The sequence below is a fragment of the Theropithecus gelada genome, chromosome 14, assembly GCF_003255815.1.
Source record: "Theropithecus gelada isolate Dixy chromosome 14, Tgel_1.0, whole genome shotgun sequence".
NCBI lineage: Eukaryota > Metazoa > Chordata > Mammalia > Primates > Cercopithecidae > Theropithecus > Theropithecus gelada.
This window is the reverse complement of record NC_037682.1, coordinates 38302526-38321356: the sequence shown is the minus strand read 5'-3', so window position 1 is coordinate 38321356 and position 18831 is coordinate 38302526. Positions and strand designations below refer to the sequence as shown.

Below are 18831 nucleotides of genomic sequence, written 5' to 3'. Positions count from 1 at the left end.
TGGAACATAGTTTACATGTATCCTCCCATATATGTTTTTACTCCCAAGTTCTCATTTCTTCTAGACTAAATTTTTATGACAGCTCCATACGATGTATCTGATTTTAGCCCTTTAACCTCTTTCAATATACCATACACACTGTCATCAACTTCATTGTCAAGTCTGCTATCTGAAGAAAATATATAAAAATTCCCTTTCATAATAGAATGAAACCCAAACTCCTTATCTTGCTATGCATGGTGCTTCATGATCTGGCATCAACATGCCTTTTAATCTCTCTCAACCACCATTTCCCCTTAGAGCCTTTTGTCCCAGCCAAACAACATGTTTTCTACTGCTCAAACACTGTACTTTCATATCGTTGTTGTTGGCTCAGCCTGCACCTTAAATGTGGAATGACCTTTCACAAATCTTTCTTAAATCCAACTTATCTGTACCCAGATGAGCTAGCAAATAAAGGTTTAAATAAGTAAGGAATTTAATTTTTATCATGTAAAAAAGAGGTCCAGACATGACCATCTATTGCTGGTAAAGTGTTTTCACAGAACCCTGGGGAACTCTGACTTCTTTTAGATTTTATACTTATGCTTCTTGCCTCATGGTTCCAAAATTACTGCTTCACCTCCAATACTACATTCACATTCCAGAGAGGAAGTGGAAAAAATAAATAGGGAAAACAGCATATCACAGCAAGTCTTATCACCTTTTTAAAAATTTCCCTACACAGTAACTTCCAAATATATTTCATTGGGCATAATTATATCATAACTAATCTTAGCTATAAAGAAACCTGACAAAATATTTACTAGTCACAAAATGTTGTACTAGTGAGGAAGGAAAATAAGGCGAAACCAATATGCATTCAGCAATGTTGGCCTTATTATTTGTTTATTTTCGTAATTATCTTTTCCTGGTTGTCTGGAACTTCAAAGTCATCTTTGTACCTTCTACTGCAGCATGCACTAAAAAGATACTTATTATATATTTGAGTAAGTTTAACTTTATAAATGACAAGGGAAAGAAAACCATTTTCTGCATTTAAGCATGATTGTATTCCATTGTAATGAAAGCATAAACTTAGATAACTTGATCAAGAATAAGCAAACTACTGCCTGGGGGCAAAATGTGGCCTACATTGTTTTTGTGCACACCATGAACTAAGAATAGCTAATACATTCTTATAGTGTTTTAAAAAATAAAAACAGGAATATGCAGCAGGGACTGTATACAAACTGCAAAGCCTAAAAGATGTGGCATCTGGCATTTTACAGAACATATTTGCCATCCCTTGATATAGGTTAACATGTACTATATTTCTTTTTTTTTTTAGTGTTAAGGATTTAATTGTATTATTCCAGGGTCATTGAAGCCATCTTTGTCTTTTGAAACAATGTATGTGAGAAAACTTGCCAGCCAACCCTTTCTCTTGTCAGGAAACTCAAATGTCCTATACCCATTCCACAGAGAAACTGATGTTAGGACTTCTGTAATGATCCTCACTCAGACTTATGAGCTAAATTTTCAGGTTTGAAAGTACATCATAATTTTTGATGATTTTTAAGTAATAATGTTCTCCTATGACTATGCAAATTTTAAGAAAAAAATTATGGTTCTGAAGCAGAAATAAGCATGAGAACCAATTAATTGTATTTCACCCATGCAATTGTTGAAGAACTCTATATGTGAGGCTAAAGCAATCTTTTTCCTATTGACTCTGCTCCATACCTTGACTAAATTATCCAAGCCAATGATTTGAGGAAGCGTATGTGAAACTACCTTGAAGTATTTTACTTTCATGTTGTGCAAAGTATATTTTAAGTTATCTTACTGTTGCATAAAGTCTTCCTGTAATCTCAAGAAGCAGAGGGAGCAATTTTATCTTACTTGTCACTAAATCCCCCAGTGCCTATTGCAGTGCCTGGCAGGGAATTATAAGCTCTGTGTGTTTGTGCGTGCACACGTGTGCAAGCATTGCTACCTCCCCTTCATCTCAAGGCAATGAAGTCTTGTTTCCATTATCACATGTCACCTTCTGTTAACGATGAACAAGTCATTACATGGAAGAAGTTAAGGAGTTCTACTTCTCGCATATAAATTCTACCTTTCCTATGTAAGTTCTACTTCATCCTTGTAAGTTTAGAGTACTGGAAAATAATATATGAAGAAAGTAAAATGTAGAACATTGGCATGGCTTCTGAAGGTCAAATATACAGTCACTAATGGAATCAGGATCAACACAGATGCTCAAGCATAATACCATGGTGTCTCTGTTTCACTAAATTTCCTCTCCTGTAAATAGTCCATGTCCTTAAATTTGCTGGATTTTTTAATAAAAAGTCATGTAATCCCATGTAATATGAAGGTATACACAAGTACTCCAAAAAGTTTCAGAATAAAGTAACTAAAGTAAAAAGGCACACTCTATTGATATGTATTAAAACAAAAAATCTCCAGAAACCAAACGAGTTTCTTGCAGAACCTAAGGACTTCTGTATTTCATTAAGAAAATGTATTCTAAAGGTAAAAAAGCAAATGATAGAACAGAAACAGCACAATATTCTGAATTATAGTGGCCTTTAAGTAAATAATAAGCATCAATATTCTCTTCATAAAAGCAAGTTTACTAATTTAGTATCATAAAAACATTTTTTTCAAAAGCCATGTCCAAGGGGGCACCAGTTAAAATAGGACAGGGATGATTGTAACACTTTCAAATTGTGGAACATTTTTCTTCCTTAAACATTCCAGAGCTTTTATGCAAACATAATTATTAAAGTGCATATGTCATTGGTTCTGAACTTATTATCTGAATTTTCTGTGAGAAAAACAAGGAATTCTTTTCATTTGGATCCTGACTCAGCACTTACGTCTCATTTACTTTTAGTCACTGTGTTTCTGCTTACAGTATGTGAAATACTCTCACCAGAACAAAGGTCCCAGCGTCAATAAGTCAAATCCCAGACTCTGACAGCTGAGTGAATAGCAGAGGCCAGAGTCCACTTGAAGTGTTCATACTTCCAGAGACCAAGTTTAGATCTTATCTGCCTGAGAATCCTTTTAACACTGATTTGTCATAGCAGGTAGCTGACAGAATTTAATCCTGAAGACCGGAAACATGGCTTGTACCATCCAAAAGGCGGAAGCACTTGACGGGACTCGTCTGATGCAGATCCTCTGGCATGATGAGGAAGAGTCTCTCTACCCAGCTGTATGGTTGCGAGACAACTGCCCGTGCTCTGATTGCTACCTGGATTCTGCAAAAGCACGGAAACTTCTAGTCGAAGCTCTTGATGTGAACATTGGAATTAAAGGCTTGACATTTGACAGAAAAAAGGTAATTATCTCTAAATTATGTCTCCCTTCTTTCTCACGTTCAATAATGGGGCTAGTCAACAATAATTTAGATAACTCTTTTTTATTTGGTCACACATATATAACCACATATGGACCCAGGTTTGTATAGTACTTGGTGCAAATTAAGTATACTCAGTAAATGGAAGCTTCAGCTATTATGATTACTATTATCATTACTACTACTATTTTTAATAAAATTTGCAGTGCTACTTGTCACTCTTTCAGTGAGTGGCAACCTTGAAAACACAAACTGTCTACAATAAAAGCAATGCTTCTAAGCCTCAGTTTGTTCATTTGCAAAAAGGAATACTAAAAGAACTTGCGCATAGAAATGTGAGGCATCACTGGGATAATATGGATAAAAATGTTTAACACTGCCTGGCATACAGTAAGCACTAAAAAAAAAAAAAAAAAAAAAGACATTAGCTAATGTCTTTTAGTCAAATTAGTATGTAGAGATACAAGACTTGTTCTTGGATTCCCAAAAGCACAGCTCTCAAAACTACAAACCAGTGGCAGCCACCATTCCATGTTTCTCTCTTCCAAATTTACTAGGATTCTTATTACGCTTCTGTCCACATCCCGACTTGAAGACTTTACTCCCAGATTTCACTGCTTGCTAGCTAGATAGAAATGTTGTTTACTCTTGCATTTCTCACCTGAAAAAAATGCGAACAATAGTAGTATCTTCCCCCTAGAGTTGTAAAGATTAAATGTGTTATGTCTATAGTACTTGTTGTAAACACTCAAAATAGTGTTATTTTTATTATTGCTGTCATCCTCCTTATCATCACTACTATTACTTTTTTGTTTCCTTTTTGAGATGGAATCTTGTTCTGTTGCCCAGGCCGGAATGCAGTGTGGCGATCTCGGCTCACTGCAACCTCCGCCTCCTGGGTTCAAGCAATTCTCCTGGCTTAGCCTCCCAAGTAGCCGGGATTACAGGCACGGGCCACCATGCCCAGCTAATTTTTGTATTTTTAGTAGAGATGGGGTTTCACCATGTTGGCCAGGCTGGTCTCAAACTCCTTACCTTGTGATCTGCCCACCTCGGCCTCCCAAAGTGGTGGGATTATAGGCGTGAGCCACCACACCCAGTCACATCATTACTATTTCTAATACTCTTGGCAGGAATCTTAATTGATAACTAGCTTCAGTTATCACAGAAAGTTTGGGGATCCCAGGTTTAGAGGATGTAGGTCAAGAACTGTAGATCTATCCATGCTCTATTTCTTGAGTGCTATTTAAGGGCTTCAGACCTCAGATGTATTACTTTGGCTTCCTTGTTTTCCAAAAGCTTATGCTTAATCTCTATCTTAAAAATTAAACTGGCCAGGCATGGTGGCTCACGCCTGTAATCCCAGCACTTTGGGAGACTGAGGCAGGTAGATCACGAGGTCAGGAGATCGACACTGTCTTAGCCAACATGGTGAAACCCTTTACTAAAATACAAAAAATTAGCCGGGCGTGGTTTTGCTTGCCTGTAATCCCAGCTACTTGGGAGGCTGAGGCAGGGGAATCGCTTGAACCTGGGAGACAGGTGCTGCAGTGAGCTGAGATTGCACCAGTGCACTCCCGCCTGGCAATGGAGCAAGACTCCTTCTAAAAAAAAAAAAAAATTAAGCAAAGCATAATTGGATTCCCTGATTATCTTAAACAGCATTCAAAAACAGAGCAATAGTGGAGAACGGAAATAAAATCCATAGAGGTGAAATTTGCTTTTTGTGTTATAAGGTGTACATCACATGGCCCGATGAGCATTACAGTGAATTCCAGGCTGATTGGCTGAAGAAAAGATGCTTTTCCAAGCAGGCCAGAGCAAAGCTCCAAAGAGAATTGTTTTTTCCAGGTAACTTTGCCAAAGTCTTCAATGTCTTTTTAAATCCTTACAGTAAAGGATTTTTATTAAGAAATTTGCTCACAGAAAATTCAAACTTTTGTGCTTTGATTAAAATACGTGATGTGTAAATTATGTGACGTGTTTAAAGTTTTACCAACAAAGATCATTTGGGTAGAGATGAAAAAGAGTACAGAGTAATTCTAGACATTCTATAGAGAAAGGAACAAAATAAGCCCAGCAAACTTGTGTCTTTGTCATCTAAAGCAAAACCTGGCACAGCACACCACAGACACTCCGTAAGTGCTCACTACAAAGAAGCAGGATGAACTAGAGGCAGAATGGCCCTTTATAAAAATGTTGTCTAAGACCAGAAAATACAAATCAACAAAGCAAGAATTCTTAACCTGGTCTTCACAGATGGAATTATGGGATTTACCAACCCATGAAATGGTATGCATAGCACTGCATATGCCTGTGAATGTGGGACAATTTGTCTGTGTGTGTGCATGTACACACATGTGCATGCAAAGCCACATTTGTCTAGGAAGAATTTATATGGGTTTTAAGGGGATCCGTGAACAGAACAATGTTCAGAAAAACTTCGAGCGTGGATTCAGTGGATAAAGAGGGCTCCATTGCTGAGCAAAGAAGCAAAATAAATACTTAAAACAGGTGGAAATATTTTTTTAAATACAAATTTTTGGAGATATACAGTAATAGAACTCAAGCAGAGGAACTGGTAAGGGGTGAGGGGTGTTTACAATTCGTTCCCTGACTATTTTGAAGATTTATTACATGAAACTATGTGCATCAAAGATAAACTGAAAAACAGTTTTTGCAAGATCTAGTCATTTAAACGTGCGTAGCACTCCCCTCTCTCTCTTGCTCCTGCTTTCCTCATGTGACCTGCCTGCTCTGCCTTCACCTTCCATCACGATTTTAAGTTCCTGAAGCCTCTCCAGTAGTTGAGCAGATGTCAGTGCCATGCTTCCTGTATAGCCTGCAAAGCCATGAGCCAATTTAACTTCTTTTCTTTACAAATTACCCAGTCTCAGGTATTTCCTTATAGTGATGCAAGAACAAACTAATACAAAAAATTGGTCCTGAGAAGTGGGGCATTACTATAAAGATAATTAAAATTTAGAAGCAGCTTTGGAACTGAGTAACAGGCAAATGTTGGAAGGGTTTGGAGAGCTCAGAAGAAGACGGGGTAAGTTTGGAACTTTGTAGAGACAGGTTAGATGGTTGTGACCAAAATACCGATGGTGATATGGACAGTGAATGCCTGGCTGATGAGGTATCAGATGGAAATGAGGATCTTATTGGGAACTGAAGCAAAGGTCACATATGTTATGCCTTAGCAAAAGAACCTGGCTGGATTGTGTCCATGCTCTAGGGATATGTGGAGGTTTGAAATAGAGAGTGATGACCTAGGGTATCTGACAAAATAAATTTCTAAGCAGCAAAGTAAGTGTTTAAGAAGTAACATGACTGCTTCTGACAGCCTGTGATCAGATATGGGAGCAAACAAATAAGTTGGAACTTTCATATTTAAAAGGAAAGCAGAGTGTCAAAGTTTGAAAAATTTGTAACCTATTCATGTCTAGGCAGAGAAAGAAAAAGCTTTTACAGGAGAGGAAGTCAAGCAGGCTGTGGATCAACTACTTATTAGAGATATTTGTATAACTAAGAAGAAGCCAAGTGCTCATAGCCAAGACAACAAGAAAAAGGCTTCGAAGGCATTTCATAGATCTGCACAGCAGCTTCTCCCATCACAGACCCAGAGGCCTAGGAAGGAAGAATGGTTTCCTGGGCCAAGGGCTCCACTGCCCTGTTTGTAGCCTTGGGACGCAGCTCCCACATCCCAGCTGCTCCGGCAACAGCCTCTGCTCCAAGGGGCCAGGTACAGCTTGGGCCATAGTTCCAGAGGGCATAAGCTACTGTAAACCTTGGTGGCTTCCATGTGGCTTTAAGCCTGTGGCTGCACAGAGTGCAAGAGTGAATGAGGCTTGATGTTCTCTGCCTAGATTTCAAAGGATGTATTATGTTGGTGCAAAAGTAATTGTGGTTTTTGCCATTAAAAGTAACAGCAAATATAAGAAAGCCTGGGTGCCCAAGCAGAAGCCTGCTGCAGGGGCAGAGCCCTCTCAAAGAACCTCCACTAGGGCAGTGCAGAGGGAAAATGGGTTGGAGGCCCCACTTAGAGTACCCACTGGGGCACTGCCTAATGGTGCTGTGGGATGAAGGCCACCATCCTGCAGACCCCATAATGGTAGATCCACCGTCAGCATGCATACTCGGCATAGAAAAGCCACAGGCACTCAACCACCTGTGACAGCAACCTCTGGAGCCAAATTTGCAAAGCCATAGAGGCAGAGCTGCCCAAGGCACTGGGAGCCCACCCCTTGTACCATTGTGTCCCGGAGGCAAGATATGGAGTCAAAGAAGATGATGTTGGAGCCTTAAGATTTAATGACTGTCCTGCTGGGCTTTGGACTTGCATGGGGCCTGTACTCCCCTTTCTTTTGGCTGATTTCTCCCTTTTGTAATGAGAATGATTACCCAATGCCTATAACCCCATTATATCTTAGAAGTACATAAATTGTCTTTAATTTTACAGGCTTATAGGTGGCAGAGACTTGCCTTGTCTTAGATGAAACTTTGGACTTTGGACTTTTGAGTTAATGCTAGAATGAGTTAAGACTTTCAGAAAGTATTGGGAAGGCACGATTGTATTTTGCAATATGAGAAGTACATGAGATTTGGGGGGCCAGGGGCAAAATGATATGGTTTGCATGTTCCACCCAAATCTCATATTGAACTGTAATCTCCAGTGTTGGAGGTGGGGCCTGGTGGGTGGTAATTGGATCACAAGGGTTGATTTCTCGTAAATGGTTTAGCACCATCTGGTTAGTACTATCCTCACAATAGCAAATGAGTTCTTTGAAGATCTGGTTGTTTTAAGGTGTGTAGCAACACCTCCCTCTATGTTTCTCCTGCTTTTGCCATGTGACCTGCCTGCTCCCCCTTTCAGCTTCCATCATGATTTTAAGTCTCCTGAAGCCTCCCCAAAAGCCAAGCAGATGTCAGCACCATGCTTCCTATAAATCCTGTAGAACAGTGAGCCAACTAAACCTCTTTTCTTTATGAATTACTCAGTCTCAGGTTTTTATTTATAGCAATGCAAGAACAGACTAATATACCAGCCTTGCTGAGTTTTGTAATACCTTTCCTGGAAATTCTTAGCCACATACCAAGAGAGAGATTTTTTTACCTTAACTCTTTTCAAATCTGAAATTCTTAAACATGTGTAGTAACTCTCTGTGGCTTTAAATGAGACTTATGACACTTTACTATGTATGAAGATGTTGCTAATCAACTTGAACCAAATAGTTTCACCATTTCTTCTGGTTATCAATAATAGGGTATGATATTGTCCCCTTCCTCTTTAAGCATAGACCAGCCATGTCAAGAATTTGGTTGCTCCATTTCCTTAGTCTCACCATTCTGATGACTGACAAGGTTTTGTTCTAATGCTTTCTCTCTAAACTACCAGTTCATTTTTCCCTTTATCTAGCTGGTTAAATCCAGATGGATATTCAGGGAAAGATGTTTTTCTTGCCTTCCTCCAATGAGTGCACTGCTAGATTCTTCAAGGAGTCTCCAATTACATAATTGAGTACCAATTGTCTGGGTCACATCGCAGTATCAAAACTATATTTTTTTATTTATTTTAGATTTCTTCTGGTACTCAAAATATTTTTCCTTAACTCTGTTCTAATTTTGTAATCCTATTGGATTTTACTTTCATTTCCTTCAAGTTCTTCTTTTGATTTTTTCAGGAAATACATGCCAACTTTTTATTATTACAGCTTAAGCTTTTAAGCATTGTGAAAGGATATGGACATCCTCCTCCATTAATATTTCTTGATGAGTACAGTTTTATAGCTTACATTTTTCAGTACTATTGGGCAGTAGCAAAATGGAAATGATACTACACTCAATTAAGTAGTGGAAAAAACTGGTCACAATGACAGGCTGCAATCATGAATAATATAAGAACTGGCTGCTATTTAGACACTGGAAAATATTTTAGTAGTTTAAAACAAGATCAGATTTTTAAAATATATTCTCAAGCTGTGCAGTTGGTGGGTAAAAAAAGAAATTAATGAGCCATTTTTGGAATATTGGTTCTATGGCTTTTTGCCTGTAGAACTTGATCCCTTATTTCATTGCCATTGCAGATTTTCAAACATTTATATTCCAGAGCATGCAAACAAACTCAGTTACATTTGTGAAAGGATTTTGTTTTTTAGTCCCAGTGGTAATGTTTTCTCTTCTGCAAGCACAACCATCGGAGTGAGGGTTACAGAGCTTTTAAAATCTGGAATCAAGATGCAGACAGTTTTTCCTTGATCTTCCCCTGGCACTTGCTGTTGAACTAAAAAATGACAAGACAAATGATCATCATCCAAAAAAACTTTTGTCATGGGACACAGTCCTAGCTGAAAGGAAGACATGGATAGTGATCACTCCCTCATAAATTTCTATTCAGTTGTGCATATATTGGGTATCTATTTTGTGCCCGGACCTCTGCAAGGAAATATCAAGATTTTTTAAAAAGACATAGATTCTCTCCTTGAGGACTTATCAAGTCTGAAAGGGAACAATAGCCACGAGAAAATAAGTATAAGACATTACTTGAAGTACATTAAAACCACACATAGAAAGTTAATGATGACACATAGGAAGGAACTTGAAGGGATGAAAGAATGATCCTCAGAAATGAGGTAATACTTGAGCTGCATTTTGGAGAATCAATCAGTTTGTCAGCCTAAGATAGATAGAAAGTAAGGAAATTCTCAACGAAGAAAAAGGCAGGTAGAAAATCATCAAAGGGTAAAATGGTTGGATAGGTTTAGAAAACTGCAATTAGTTTAATATTGGTGAAGTTAAAATTGTTAGGCAACAGGGAAGAAGGAAGGGGCCGAACCATGAAGTGACTTATATGCCCTGCTTGGTCCTAAACCTGTAGGCAATTAAGAGTTTTCCCAACAAGGCCTCCGATACACCATACCATTAGCTTCTCCAGACTGATGTTCTTCTTTTAAAGCCAGAGAAATGAGTTTAAGATCTGCATAAGTTTAAGAAGATGATTGCTTTCATTTTTTCATCTGTATTTTACATTTTCCGAGTTATGTATTTCTAGTTTTAGTCAAATGAACATATTTTCTCAAATGCCTACAAGTTTGTACATGTCTCCTACGACCTTTTTTTTTTTTTTTTTTTTTTTTTGAGACAGAGTCTTTATCTCTCGTCCAGCCGGAGTGCTGCAGTGGGACGATCTCAGCTCACTGCAACCCCTGCCCCCGGATTCAAGTGATTCTCCCGCCTCAGCCTCCCAAGTAGCTACAGGTGCTGCAGGGACTACAGGCATGTGCCACCACGCTCAGCTAATTTTTGTATTTTTAGTAGAGATGGGGTTTCACCATGTTGGCCAGGATGGTCTTGATCTCTTGACCTCGTGATCTGCCCGCCTTGGCCTCCCAAACTGCTGGGATTGCAGGCATGAGCCACTGTGCCCAGTGGGCTTCCTTTTTTCTGCTTGCATTCTCCCCTCCTCCACAGTGCACCTGCCTGGCTCTTGTCTTATATTTACCCCACAAAAGAGAGTGAAGTAATCAGATCTGTGTTGTAGAAGGGCCTTGATCATGGCTCTGAGTTTGGGTGGACCAGCATAGGGAGTGCCTGGGGTCAGGGTAACCATAACACGACCTAGAAATAGTCCTGTAAAAGACAACGAAATTTTGAGAGGCAGGGAGGATGGAGGAGAGTGTAGAATCTGTATTCAAACAGAACATACACGACCTGTAGGACAGAAAGTTGCTGGCTATATTCTCCAGTCTCTATCAACTGAAATCCGAACACTCCAAGCCTAGCAGGTACATGTTTCCAAACATATGGGTGAAAATGAAAGACTTTAAATTATACTAGAGACAAGATTTTTATGTACTAATTATAATTTAGCTCTCGTGTGAAATTTTGACATAATTATACTCTCATTTTTGTCACTAACTTTGATATGCAACATTCCCAACATATAACTGGCAGGACCAAAATGGAGAAAAAAAAATCACTGTATAGTTTGATATACATATGAACCTAAATATTTGTTCTTTTTATTAATCCTCAATATCAGAATGATAAATGCTTGCTTTATCTCTTTGAATTGGTACTGAAGTATTTTTATATTAATCTCTGACTTTAATAATATTTCTTATAGAAAACTGAGATTTAAAAAGCTATAACTTGAAGAAAATATTTTATTTCCGTGGAGACAGGCTGCTCAGTTTTCTCAGTAATCCAGGGATGGAGTACGTTGCACAGCCAAAAAAAGAAAAAAAAAAAGAATATTGCCCCACAATTTTTTATGCTTCTCTCATGGCAGTCTTTACCACCTACTTAATCAGATTACAGCCCTTCGGTCTAAAGCTATACCGCACTTTTTTGTTTCAAAGGAAACATTCCACAAGAGGAAGTGAAAACTCACAAGTAACTGTTGAGACCCTCTAAAATCTCTTCATCTTGTACATGGCAAGACAAAGTAGAGAGTTCTTCCTTTCTTGCAGAGAGCCATATATTTACTTGAAGATGGAGATTTTATGATGGTGCAAAAAACAGATTTGGTTTGGTGCAGAGGCCATTTTTACAAAGCCTTGTCATAAAGCAAAAATTGTGTGTGTTCTTCTTAATTCAAGTAATGTGCAAAATAAATATGCCTCACCCATGTGACATTTTGCCCCCGTTCTAAGCCTTGCTACATCCATTCTTGAATCCTCAGAGGTGGGAGCCTGCGATGCAAATCAGAGATGGGGTGAGTGTAGTTGTTTCACTATTTCTTGGTAATTATAAAAAGAACTAGCAAGATTTGGTGAGTTGTTTTTTTTCAAGCTGTGTTAGGATGTCCCAACAGTATCAGGGCTGCCAGGTCAGAATGGCTTCCAAACAGCCCTGTCAAAACAGCTGCTTTAGAGCAATTAAGCCACCACCACATCATCTTCCGAAATGCATTCTATTCCCAAGAGAGACTAAGTTTCCTTCCCTAAGGTCACCCAAATTCGTAACTCATATACACAGGTGGGAGAAGAGCTCACAGGATTTATATGTTTAAGAAGCATGTCTTTGTTCTGTTTTGCCTGTCATATGCAAAATGGACCTATTGACTTGCAGAGAAATAGCTCTGGGGTTTTTGTGAAATGAATATAGCTATCTCAAATGCATGTGACTTTACTGTAAATGCCTGAGGGGTTCTTCCTGCCTGCTGCTCAAAGAAAGACTATGGTATTACAGTAAAAAAAGGAGTTTAATAGACATGAGGCCAGCCATGCCACGGGGGAGACTGAGTTAGTACTCAAATCAATCTACCCAATGCTCATAGGTTAGGAGTTTTTCAAAGTCATTTTGGGGAAAGGAGTGCCAGTGGCTAGGCTTGCTGCTGATTGGTTGGGGCAGAGATGAAATTTTAGGGGGTCAAAGCTGTCCTCCTGTGGGCTAAATTGTTTCTGGGTGGGGGTGGGGCCACAGGGACAGGATTGGAGGGTCCAGGTAGAGCCATGGGGTCCAGTGGAGCCATAGGTGTCAGACATGAAAAAGAAAAACCAAAAAACTGAAAAAAAAATCTCAAAGGCCAATATACAATAGTGGTGTTACCTGCAGGAATGGCTGACAATCTGTTCCTGTGCCTTAGCAGAATCAGGCTCCTCTCTTTCCCATAACCTGATGGTCTTTCATTCGTTTGGCAAAGGCCATTGAGTTCTTGGGGAAGGCCCAAGATATTTAATTTAAGACTATAAATTAAATATCTCTCAAAGACAGCTTAGCCTAAGCCCAGGAATGATTAGGGGAAAGGCAAGATGGGGGAGGTGGATTAGATCAGTTATCTTTCATTGCCGTAATTTTCTCACTGGTATAATTTTTGCAAAGGGACCTATTGACTTTCAGAGAAATATCTTTGGGGTTTTGATTAAGTGAATACAGTTATCTCAAATGCATGTCAATTTATGAATGTGTACCTTGCTTCATTTTTCCTCTGTGCCATATTGATGTCTTTCAATGTGTCCTATTCTTTCCTGAATTATATAATAATAGATTATTCTCAATTTCTGCACTGCGCTTGGTAAAATCAGGCATAACATCTAAAGAGTCTAATGTACCTATGCAAGATGAGGCTACCCTTGCTCTCACTGTAAACCCACCAGGGGAGACTTAGAACCTGGGAAGCACACTGCAGTGCCCTGTGCTTTTCGTAGGTGCCACTAATCTGCAGGTTGCTCCCACAAAATCTGTCTAGTTTGGGTTTCATATGTCAACTCCAGATAAACTTATCTTCCTCATTCCTTTTCTAAACTCCACCCATACTTCCAGCTAGAAAACACATACCACATGTTCAGATATAAATGTTAAAAATAAGTTTATTTTACTAGATGTATTAAATAAATTTTTTAAAAGCCTGTATACTACTACACCTATTACTTTTTTAAATGCTTGAGTAAGAGGTATATTAATTATATTCTTCTTCAAAAATTATTTTCTCATTACTTAACAACTTCATAAAACAATGTTAGTGCTAGACAGGACCTTGAAAAACTGGTATTTTAAAATATTTAAAAAGCCATGGTAAAGTTTGAGGGTATTTTTGAGAACCTAAAGTAAATACATTTCCAGAAGGAATTATTACAGTCCCTTCCCTTTTTATACCTTTTTAGTGTAGTTGCCACATTGAAAATTAAGGAAAATATTCTAACTTTTTTGCTCTTGGAAAAATAATTTTTTGTAGTTATACTAAAGTAAATGTATTGCTTTTTAAACACAGAAAACAAAATAGAATGGGTTTTCCTTAGTGAATGATGAGCTTCCATTTCTTACAAGCTAGGTTTTTTTGTGTTTTTGTATGTGTGGTTTTTTGTTTTTTTGTTTTGTTTTGTTTTGTTTTTTGTAGCCCAGGAATAAGTTTTATAACATTGGCAGTTGGGCTACAAGTTTAGAATTTATACATTACTTTCTACACTGGCTTCACATTTACCAAATGTACACATAAGGGATAAATTTAGCCTGCCAATTTTGTTAGTGCCTATATATCAGCAGATTCACCAGATAATAAAAAAGAGGACAATTGATTCACAAACCATTACCTCTCATTTCTGGTTCCACTTTGCTTCGAGATGGCAAAACATAGAACTACACAGCGTTAGGTTTGGAGTTGCAGTTATCTTCAGCACACTTAAATTTCTTTTGTGTTTAAATAATCTTTATTTATAAAATACTATACTAAGAACTATAATTCCATTAAACTTCAATTTGAGAAAAGTGTAATCACTTAACTAACAGCAGTCTAAATTACTGACATCAGTCTAAATTACTTTTGAATAGAGCAAAAATATTGTCAGGTTTCTTGCTGTGGTTCTGGATGTTCAGTAGCAGGCTCCATTGAAGGCAGAATCAACCCTGAAGGGAACTCGCTTCTACCTTCAGAATGTGAGGGTGAGGTAAAAATCCAGGTCTTGGGTGAAGGTAAGGAGGAAAACCCCTCGGTGGATAGATGTTTCTCACTGCAAATGGAGCATGTGGTGGACCTGGGAAATCCGTTGGTGGATAGTAACCTCCAGAAGCTCCAAACATGGTTCCTGGAGGAGGTGGGGGGAAAGGAGGTCCTCTTCTCATGAACGGGCCCCTTGTATTCACTGGAAACAATGGACCTCTGATTGCAGCTAGAGGTGGAGGCACAAAGCCGGTGCCAGTTGCTTCATTTTCAGCAGGGAGAGATGAATCAGGCACATTTAAATCACCAAGATCATCTTTGGCATCATTTCTACTGGATTCCGTTTCTGAAGGCATTGACCCATCCATTTTATCCAAAGAAGGCATATTAAAACTTCTGAGTTCTGCTGGCCCAGACAGTCTATCAGAATTAGAATAAAATCTGTCTTCCCTTTGTGGAGGAAGACCTGAATCAGGATATGATTGTCCTGGTGGAGGAAACATCATCCTTCGTTCCTGATCCCACGGAGATGACAGGGGCCCAGTATCAGAAGGAGCCCTGTGAGGATCAGTTAATGTATCACAGCTTGGTTCTCCTCTTACATTGGTAATCTGATGGTCCAGAGGATTCCCTGGGCCTCTTGGGCCTCTTCTTCCTCTCCCCGGAAGCACAGGTGAGAGTCTGAGTGGACCCTCCAACAAAGTTTGAGGAGAGAGAAACGCTCTCGTTTCAGATGAAGGCCGACCCAATGGTGAGGGACCATATGGGGAATGCTCTCTGTCAAATGCTGTATTTGAAACATCAGGTGCAGAAGGATCTTTTTCTAAAAGTGCAAATTTAAACCCTGTTTCAGTTAATTTTTGTCTGTTGTTAGCATTTTCTTTCCTTAAATCACTGAGGTTTCTTTCAGCAGTCCGAGCTGCCAGCCAATTAACATGTCCTTTTCTCTCATAGGAAATAACCTGCCTTTGATAAAAATTAATAGTTCTCTCCAATTCTTCTTCACGATCTTCGGCTAGCTTTCTATAGGTCTCCAGCCCTTCAATGGTATGGCTGATCTTTTTTTCCACTTTAGAAAGTTTCTCTTCTTCCTGTATCTGGTAATTTTCCTCTACTGTCAATTTCTTGTGGAGTTTCATTTCATTTTCTTGATATAATTCAGTCATTATTTTAAGTTTCCATTGAAGTTTCTGATTCTCACTTTCAAAACACATGTTTTCTGACTGCAAAGATGCTTGTTGAGTCTGAAGATTTTTAATATGCTCTGTAAGCTCGTCCTTTGTTTTGTCAACTTCAGATAACTGAATAATAATGTGGTTTCTTTCTCCTTCTAAGGCTTTTAAAGAAACATTTAACTTAGCAGCATGAATCAGTTTCTTCAAAGCTCCTTTTGGAGGATCATCTAAGTAAGCACCATTTTCCGGTTCACCGTTCACTTCTAATTCCAAGTTATCATCATCCGTTATGTCCTCTCCAAGCACAGCAGCCCAATCTTTCATCTTCAGCAAGCAACCAGTCAGAGTCTTGATGTGATTTTCTTTATCATTTAGAACTTGTTCTGCGTGTACTTTGGAGTCTTCGAATGTTACTTTCTGTTTATTAAGCTCACTCACTTGTTCCTTCCATACTTCAGCTTCTTGCAAAAGCTGCTTCTGGCTTTCCTGAAGTTGAGAATTTTCACTCAAAGCATCTTTTATTGCTATCTCCCATCGTTCTTCATTCATTTGAAAAATCTTGAAAATGATTTTGGCTTCAGCTATTTGTGATTTGAGAGATTTTGACTCATCTTGTACAGACTGTATCGTTTTTGAAATATCCGCCATCAATTCATCTTGTTGAGAATGTTTAGATTTCTCTTCTTTGAACTCTTTTTCTAGACAGAGGATTTCATCCTCAAGTTCAGAATTGAACCTGTTCAGCTTTTCACAGGTTGCCTCCAAACTTCGTGCTTCTGCTGCCGCCTTCTCAAAGCTGACATCCTCTAAAGATGACTCTACTTCATAGTCTTCGTATTCTTTTTGAATAAGGCTAAATTTTTCAAGTAGTTTACATTTTTCTTCAATTAGTCCAGAAAGCGTTGCAGCAAGTATTTTTTCTCTTTCCACATAAAGCCGACTCCTAACCGATCTAAAACTTCTCCACAGAAAAAGGAGAACAGCAAAAAATCCAACAACAGCTGCACATACCACCAATTCCCATGGAAAATCATAAGGATCCGAATCTGGTCTCCTACTTTCAGGTAGTGCTGCCACAACCCTGCCTAGCTCCTCCAGGACCAATCCCAAATAGGGCTGAGGGGTAGCGCTGGGCTCCTCCATAGCGCCAAACTGCTCTGGGATCACCGCAGTAACACCGGCCACAACAAACGCTGGAGAACACGCAGCCTTGGGTCTGGAATCCGAATCCGCAGGCGGCAACCAACCGGAGTGGACCACTGCGGAGCCGGCTGCGGGGGCCGCTGGGGAACGCGGGCACCCCATAGGCCTCACAGACCCATGCTGCGGCCCCCCATTCCCCCCATCCCCGGGCCACCTTGTTACACTTTACATCCTGAGGCAGCGCAGGTCCGAGCCCGACCCGCCTTAGTTCTGGCAATTTTCACATCACATATTTTGAAGCTCTGTTGTTTGGTGAATACACTTTTAAAATTGCTGTCTTCTTCACAGATTAAACCTTTGATCATTACATAATCTCTCTGTTTCTGGTAATTTTCTTTGCTTTATCTGATATACATACAAGCACTCTTGCTTTCCTTGCATTAATGTTTGTGTAATATATCTTTTTTCATCCTTTTAATTTGGCCTGCCCTGGATTGGTAAATTTCAAGTGAGTTTCTTGTACACAGCATACAAGAAACATATACGAAAGGGTCATACTTTTAAATACACTCTTCTATTATCTGTCTCTTGATAGACCATTCATAATTAAACTAATTGTGGATAATTTAGTGCATAAGCCTGACATTTTTTTCTATATCAATTTTTGTTTCTCTGCTTGTTTTTCTTTTTTTTTTTTTTTTTTTAATTATACTGTAAGTTCTAGGGTACATGTGCACAACATGCAGGTTTGTTACATATGTATTCATGTGCCATGTTGATATGCTGCACCCATTAACTCGTCATTTACATTAGGTATATCTCCTAATGCTATTCCTCCCCCTCCCGACTCCCCACAATAGGCCCCGATGTGTGATGTTCCCCTTCCTGTGTCCAAGTGATCTCATTGTTCAATTCCCACCTATGAGTGAGAACATGCAGTGTTGGTTTTTTTTTTGTTCTTGCAATAGTTTGCTGAAATTGATGGTTTCCAGCTACATCCATGTCCCTACAAAGGACAAAAACTCATCCTTTTTTATGGCTGCATAGTATTCCATGGTGTATATGTGTCACATTTTCTTAATCCAGTCTATCATTGATGGGCATTTGGGTTGGTTCCAAGTCTTTACTATTGTGAATAGTGCCGCAATAAACATATGTGTGCATGTGTCTTTATAGCAGTATGATTTATAATCCTTTGGGTATATACCCAGTAATGGGATGGCTGGGTCAAATGGTATTTCTAGTTCTAGATCCTTGAGGTATCGCCACACTGTTTTCCACAATGGTTAAACTAGTTTACAATCACCATTGTAACTGGCGTGAGATGGTATCTCATTGTGGTTTTGATTTGCATTTCTTTGATGGCGAGTGATGATGAGCATTTTTTCATGTGTCTGTTGGCTATATAAATGTCTTCTTTTGAGAGGTGTCTGTTCATATCCTTTGCCCACTTTTTGATGGGGTTGTTTGTTTTTTTCTTGTAAATTTGTTTGAGTTCTTTGTAGGTTCTGGATATTAGCCCTTTGTCAGATGAGAAGATTGCAAAAATTTTCTCCCATTCTGTAGGTTGCCTGTTCACTCTGATGGTAGCTTCTTTTGCTGTGCAGAAGCTCTTTAGTTTAATTAGATTCCATTTGTCAATTTTGGCTTTTGTTGCCGTTGCTTTTGGTGCTTTAGACATGAAGTCCTTGCCCATGCCTATGTCCTGAATGGTATTAGCTAAGTTTTCTTCTAGGGTTTTTCTGGTTTTAGGTCTAACATTTAAGTCTCTAATCCATCTT

The 18831-nt window shown here is 38.9% G+C and overlaps 2 protein-coding genes across 2 annotated transcripts in view; one reads left to right on the top strand and one right to left on the bottom strand.

Annotated features, from left to right (window-relative positions):
* The window catches only part of BBOX1 (gamma-butyrobetaine hydroxylase 1), a 92030-nt gene that overhangs the window by 11972 nt on the left and 61227 nt on the right, over nucleotides 1-18831 (top strand). The window contains exons 3-4 of the mRNA XM_025358175.1: nucleotides 3078-3334; nucleotides 5089-5203. Coding sequence (XP_025213960.1) covers nucleotides 3116-3334; nucleotides 5089-5203 — 334 coding nt within the window. The 5' untranslated portion in view covers nucleotides 3078-3115. The remainder of the gene's footprint in view (nucleotides 1-3077; nucleotides 3335-5088; nucleotides 5204-18831) is intronic.
* On the bottom strand, nucleotides 14637-17050 carry LOC112607109 (endoplasmic reticulum export factor CTAGE5-like). The gene is given in 2 exon segments (XM_025358174.1): nucleotides 14637-14737; nucleotides 14740-17050. Coding segments are annotated over 2 exon segments (2412 nt in total).